We start from the raw sequence: 7,348 nt of genomic DNA on the forward strand, positions 1-7,348 counted from the left end.
GTACATAGAGTCACAATTGTTCCCTGCCTATCCTAATGCTTTTCCCAAGTGTCATTCTTCACTGAAATCTTTTCATTCTGTTCATGAATCAGGAGGCTCAGGCTGAAACGCGATAGAGGTCGCTTCCAGATAGGGGAGTGCTACAGTGTATGAAATTTTGGAAGGATGCAGAAGAAGTGAATGCGAATGATGGTAAGATAAAGTCTCATGATATAAAACCTATAGTAAGGCTGGTGAATATATATTGTAGTTATGGCGCTGTGTAGGGTATTGGGGCATCATGAGTGCCAATGGCCAATGTAGGCCTGGTCAGGGTATTTGAGCATGAAAAATATCTTCCTACTCCTGAACCCTTCACTGACTGTATGTGTGTGTATATATATATATATATATATATATATATATATATATATTGCTTATTGTCATTATTGGAGAGAATTAACTATAATATTAACTAGAGTTAACTCTATATTAGCCACACTGGCAACCAACACTGGGGAATCTATTTACCAGATTCTGTCAGTGACTATATAATATGACCCTCGTGCAGTATAATGAGGGTGATGATCCTGAGTTCCTACCTGTACAGGCGTAGTACCCGCCTGAGGCCACAAGAGGGCCTCTGTACTTCTTTTCTCCTTCCAGCTGTTCCCTCCGGGAGATTGACAGCCCCTGCTCCACAGATATGTAAATGTAAAGTGCTATGGGGGGCTGTGATTGGCCAGGCCCAGGATCCCCACACCTAAGAGGGTGTGGCCAGCCATGTTGCCTTGTTAAAGGGCAGAGGCTCCTTAGAGCCTCAGTACAAGCGCAGGCTGCGACCCTGCAAACAGCAACCAGGGGCTGGGGAGGCAGAGCAGCCAGCAGATGCTGTCAGTATACACAGTCCTGAGAGAGCAGAGCATGCTGCAGAGCATGCGAGACGTCAGGCAGAGCATGCACCACAGCAGAGCATGCAGCTGAGTGACCTGCACACACACACTGCTCTGCAAACTTCAGGAGAAGCAACTTTTCTTCTAAGCAAGACCGAGAGAACCTGCAGCACCCTCATCTGACTGCCTGGACCCCACTATCAGAAGAACATGCAGCAGAGCTGACACTGCTCTGCAAACGTCCTGAGAGTCAGCTTTAATCACCAAAAACTCTGCAGCACCCGTCATTTGATTATCTGGACTTTGCAGCACCCCTTATCCGATTGCCTGGATTCCGCAGCACCCATAATTGCTTTAACTGGAGCCTGCAGAACCCCATATCTCATTGCCTGCACCCCTATGAGCACAGCGGTGCTGGGGGCTGTGACTGGAGTGTTAGCCAGCTGCTGACAGATCCCACAAGAAGGCTCATCCTCCTGCAGGCTGTTGGGTACAGACACACCATCTAGGGGGCGTGGAGCTCCTAAATTGTAAGCAGTGACAGTGACAACTCTTATATGGACTGAGATGGCCTCTGATCTGGCTATGAGCGCAGAGTTGCCCAACAGCCCTCTTGCCATCGAGTACGTCAACGATTTTGATCTGATGAAATTTGAGGTCAAGAAGGAACCCCCAGAAGCTGAGAGGTTCTGCCACCGCCTTCCACCTGGATCATTGTCTTCCACTCCGATCAGCACCCCTTGTTCTTCGGTGCCCTCCTCGCCCAGCTTCTGTGCCCCAAGCCCTGGGGCACAACCTAACGTGAACCCCAACAACCCCAATACTGCCAATAAACCCCAACTGGAGGACCTGTACTGGATGTCTAATTATCAGCACCACATCAACCCTGAAGCCCTCAACTTGACTCCTGAAGATGCCGTGGAGGCTCTGATAGGAAACCCACATCACCACCACCACCAAGGCTATGATGGCTTCAGGGGTCAGCACTACCCAGGGGATGAAATGGCACCATCGAGTCACCACCACCAAGTCCATCATCACCTGCACAACCACAACCACCACCATCTAAGACTGGAAGAAAGGTTCTCCGATGAACAGCTGGTTAGCATGTCTGTGCGAGAACTCAACCGACAGCTGAGGGGCTTCAGCAAGGAAGAGGTCATCCGCCTCAAGCAGAAGAGAAGGACCTTAAAGAACAGGGGCTATGCCCAGTCCTGCAGGTACAAAAGGGTGCAGCAAAGGCACATCCTAGAGACGGAGAAGTGTCAGCTCCAGAGCCAAGTGGAACAACTCAAACAAGAGGTGTCCCGGCTGGCCAAAGAGAGGGATCTATACAAAGACAAATACGAGAAGCTGGCCAGCAGAAGCTTCACAGCCAGAGAGTCCCCACAACAATCCAACCCAGGCAAAGGCTCGGCCGACTTCTTCATGTGAAGTCTGTGCCCCCCGAGCATCCAGACTCCTTGTACATAGAGGTAAAGAACTTGTAGCCAAATACAGTAAATTCTACATTATTTATCAACTGTACCCATCATCGCATTTACTCCATCACCACCTTATATCGGGACAGATAGAAGTCTTAGAGAGATTTCCGAGCTCCTCGTCATAATGTGACAGCTCACGTCTTACATTGACTTGTATATAGGATGGAACCGAGATGGACAGGTCTTTTTTTTAGGCAGGAGGGGGTGAATTATGCCCCCTCTATAACTGGACTGCTTTTTGAGCCAGAACTGAAGTCTTAATTTTTTTTTTTTTTGTCAAAATCATGCATTACACCCAAGTCTGAAACCGTGTAGAGCAATACCAGGAAATAGGGCATCACTGAAGAAGAAGTCCCCACCGCGACCCTTCAGGACTGGAGAAGACCCATCCTATAATACACCACTGAAGGAACTTAACTAACCGGCAATTTCTATGGGTATTAATACAAAAACTAGACTTTTTAGCGAAATCCTGCATGCAGGTCATGTATGGCAATGTGAGGTCCCCTTTTCTACTAGACAAGGATGCATGACACTGTAGATTGTACCATTCGTTTGTCTTTGATTATTTTCTCCTCCGCTTGTTTCCTCCCGGGTTCACAATCCTTTTTGTTTTGTTTTGTTTGTTCTTTTTTTTTGCCTCTGTGTGTTGTAAATGATCCAGACACTCGAAAGTCTTAACTCCTTTCCTTTGGACTCATTATCTTAAATGCCAGTCGGGGGAAACAAGAAAAACACAAAAAAAACAAAAAAACAATGACATTACAAAAACAACATGGGACAAACATTTCAAAAAATTCACAAAATCCTTCTATCGTAAGACTTCCAAAAAGAAGACACAATTTGGGATGAGCGTATGAACAGTTTTTACTCCCCTCGTCCCCTCTTTCCTTGTCTATATTTTATTATTTAACTTGAACCTGAGCCAGACAGAGTATATTATTCTAATTAACTATTATTTAAGATGTCCACTTGTACATATCGTAGCATTTAGTTCGTTTTACGCCTTTTTTTTTTCTCTGAGCCTATATTTTGCTTGTTGATTTAAATGACTAAAACAAAAAAATTCTGTAAAGACAAAAAAAAAAAAAAATGAAAACATAAAAGTCTTAAGAAAAGTTTGTATGTAATTAGCATGCAAATTAATATTTAAATGATTAAGTCAATTACCGTGGATGAGTTGAAAGCTTAATGCACTATATAGAGGAATCAATGGGGGAGACGTCATATCGTTGTTTTATAGAGATTTACATAAATGATCTATGCTGTTACAAGGTTCAGTCATAACCGTACATTCTAAGAGACCCTCCTGGGGCGATAGAGTAATATATTCATGAACTATTGGGGCTGCTTTTTATTCTATGCACCGATCTTATTTATAAAAAAAAAATAATAATAATAATAAAAAAAAAGACAAAAAAAAAAATACGACCCTTGGGAAACAAATGTTATTTAAATTCTTTATGCGAATGTGAAATATTTCTGCAAACAAAAACAAGTAAAATCGTACAAAAAAATCAAAAATAAAAAAAATTAATTTTCAAAAACCAATGTTTAATGTCAAAGTGTAACAAAAAAAAAACGAATCAAGTGTCCTGAATCAGCAGCTCGAACAGTTGGTGACATTTTTAGGAATTCCTGATGGATATTGAGCCATGAGTTGTGCATACCGAGGCCTGAGTTTTGACAACTTAGAGTTTTTTAATGTTTCATCTTAAAAAAAAAAAAAGAATTAATTTAACGAGCTCCTTTTTTTTTGTATAACCTGCTCCCTACCAAACAGGTCTTATGTGGAAATGATCCGAAATAAAACAGACAAGTCTTAAAGAGAATCTCTTGAGTTTTGACAGTTTCTTTTTGTGTCAAAAATATACCATATCGATGACAAAAACGACCAAATTTCACACATTTTCAATTTTCACAAATTCCTTCATATTTGGTGATTTTCTGGATTTTCCTATTGGGTGAGGATGTCGATTTAAGTTTGTGAGGTGAAGTGTTTGGTTGCCTTCAGCTGCAGCGTAAATGTTTTTAATTCTACATTTCATTAGAATTTAATTGAAGTATTTCTATATCGGCACATGATACAAATTCAGGTCGCCAGAATGCCGTTCGTTCTCTAATTTCATTTTTATTGGATTTATTTAAATTGGATTAAATTTAGTAAATTAAAATATTTAAAAAAAAACTTTACATTTTTGGAAAAAAATTCTCTAAACATTTACAGCTTACGGAATAAGCTGAAGCAGACGCCATCGCCGGTGAATTCTCTGCAGTTAGCAGCAGCTTCCTCCCTGATTTCTGACACTTTCCCTGGTAATTAGTACAGAATGTATCATTATACAAAAAGTTACAATAGAATGAAGTCAGAGGAGGCGGCTGGACAGAGGGGGATTTTTCTACTTTCCGTATTGTTTGTTGCTCCTTATTATTTAGCTTCCTAGTTTTAGTTGGGACGGATCAGACGATAAACTTTTTGAGCAAAATTTTTGGTGTGTTTTTACTGTTTTTCCAGCTGGTATTTTCCTACATTCTGGTCTGGATGTAACTGCCGGTCAGCGGTGTGCCGAGTCGTCTTGGTTCTGCTACTGACTGAAGTCACCACAGAAAGGACAACCAGAGGGCATTGGAATGCAATTAAAAAGAACTCGTTTTTGTAACTATTTTTTTCCGAATTTTTAGTTTTTTTGTTTCTTTTTGATTTTATTTATGAAATGCACTAAAAAGTTTAAATTCTTTTAACCATAAAATCGAACGGACGAAAGTTTTTTGTTTTTTTTACAGTATAATTATATAAAAACTTTGTATTAGTTTCGGCTGGCCCCCGTAGCGGCTGTGCTGCCTGGTTTGTAGGTCGTGCGGTGGTCTTTGCGCTGGTTCACTGCTGCTTGTTGCTTTTGTGTTCTGGAATCTTTTCTACATTCATTTAATATTGTGTCAATTTTCATTCCGTTTCACTAATGTGTAATAAGGGGGCAGCAAGAGGCTGTTTGTGCTAAATGGTGTGGGCACTGAAGGGGTTAAAAGCTGCCTGTGTTCCCCCCTCACCCCCTGCTATATACTAAAGTATATTATTATTATTATATATTAGAAGCTGGGATGTGGCCGGACGTCCTGGAAGTTACTGGGACTGGATGATGGAACAGTGTATGTGTGATGCTGTGCTGCAGGTGTCACATGCTGCATACTGTACATACAATAGTATTCCGTGTATGATGATACATGCATGAGTCATATTGATGTACAGTGCATGCAGATGTAGTCGAACTGTGTTTGTTATTTGGTCCAAATCGTTTTAACAGTATATTATCTGTGGTGTTACATAGGACTGCAGGGGACATCTACTACATTATCTATCCTCAGAGCATTATGGCTATGTATTAGCTATGGGGTTATATAGGACTACAGGTCACATCTACTACATTATCTGTGGTGTTACATAGGACTGCAGGGGACATCTGCTACATTATCTATCCTCAGAGCATTATGACTGTGTATTAGCTATGGGGTTATATAGGACTACAGGTCACATCTACTACATTATGTATCCTGAGAGAATTATGACTGTGTATTATCTGTGGTGTTACATAGGACTACAGGTCACATCTACTACATTATCTATCCTGAGAGAATTATGACTGTGTATTATCTGTGGTGTTACATAGGACTGCAGGTGACATCTACTACATTATCTGTGGTGTTACATAGGACTACAGGTCACATCTACTACATTATCTATCCTCAGAGAATTATGACTGTGTATTATCTGTGGCGTTACATAGGACTGCAGGTGACATCTACTACATTATCTGTGGTGTTACATAGGACTGCAGGTGACATCTACTACATTATCGTCAGAGCATTATGACTGTATTATCTGTGGATAGGACTGCAGGTCACATCTATGACATTATCTGTCCTCAGAGCATTATGACTGTATTATCTATGGGGTTACATAGGACTGCAAGTCACATCTACTACATTATCTGTCCTCAGAGAATTATGACTGTATTATCTGTCATCTTACATAGGACTGCAGGTGACATCTACTACATTATCTATCCTCAGAGCATTATGACTGTGTATTATCTATGGGGTTACATAGGACTGCAGGTGACATCGACAACATTATCTGTCCTCAGAGAATTATGACTGTATTATCTGTCGTCTTACATAGGACCTCAGGTCATATCTACTACATTATCTGTCCTCAGAGAGGTATCACTGTGTTATCTGTGGGGTTACATTGGACTACTGGTCACATCTACTACATTATCTGTACACAGAGGGTTAGTGCCCTTTGACATGGGGCGACCGTTTGGACACAGATGCCCTACAGGTCGTCCTGGCGATAATCATTCCTTTTGCCTTTACACAGGAATGATCATCGCTTAGTGAATGGAGGTGGAGCGGTCGGAGATGGTTCGCCCCGGCCTCCAGTCACAATAAACAGGCAGTCGCTCACAAGTAATTCTGCCTGTTTACACGGGACGGTCCGCCGTTCAGTTTTCTGAACAAGAAGCGAACAAGTTCTCGTCGGTCATTCAGTCGGGGCATTTACACTGAATGGTGATCGCTCTCATTCCTGCCAGAATCTGAATTGTTTATCGGCCCATGTGAAAGGGCCCCTTATAACTGTGTGTTATCTGTCATCTTACATAGGACTGCAGGTCACATCTACTACATTATCTGTGGTGTTACATAGGACTGCAGGTCACATCTACTACATTATCTGTCCTCAGAGATATCACTGTGTTATCTGTGGGGTTACATAGGACTGCAGGTCACGTCAACTACATTATCTGTCCTCGGAGATATCACTGTGTTATCTGTGGGGTTACATAGGACTGCAGGTCACATCTACTACATTATCTGTCCTCAGAGATATCACTGTGTTATCTGTGGTGTTACATAGGACTGCAGGTCACATCCACTACATTATCTGTCCTCAGAGATATCACTGTGTTATCTGTGGGGTTACATAGGACTGCT

The 7,348-nt window shown here is 41.7% G+C and overlaps 1 protein-coding gene across 1 annotated transcript; it reads left to right on the forward strand.

The window, feature by feature from the left end:
• The first annotated feature begins 822 nt into the window (after positions 1 to 822).
• On the forward strand, positions 823 to 4,188 carry MAFA (MAF bZIP transcription factor A). Its single transcript, XM_066578714.1, has one exon. The coding sequence runs from the start codon at positions 1,440 to 1,442 to the stop codon at positions 2,304 to 2,306; it is 867 nt and encodes a 288-aa protein (XP_066434811.1). The 5' UTR covers positions 823 to 1,439; the 3' UTR covers positions 2,307 to 4,188.
• The last annotated feature ends 3,160 nt before the right edge of the window (positions 4,189 to 7,348 follow it).

This window comes from Eleutherodactylus coqui, chromosome 9 (assembly GCF_035609145.1).
Source record: "Eleutherodactylus coqui strain aEleCoq1 chromosome 9, aEleCoq1.hap1, whole genome shotgun sequence".
Lineage (NCBI taxonomy): Eukaryota > Metazoa > Chordata > Amphibia > Anura > Eleutherodactylidae > Eleutherodactylus > Eleutherodactylus coqui.

Excerpts from the sequence above, each read along its gene's own strand:
- MAFA (XM_066578714.1), top strand. The coding sequence starts at position 1,440 with ATGGCCTCTGATCTGGCTATGAGCGCAGAGTTGCCCAACAGCCCTCTT.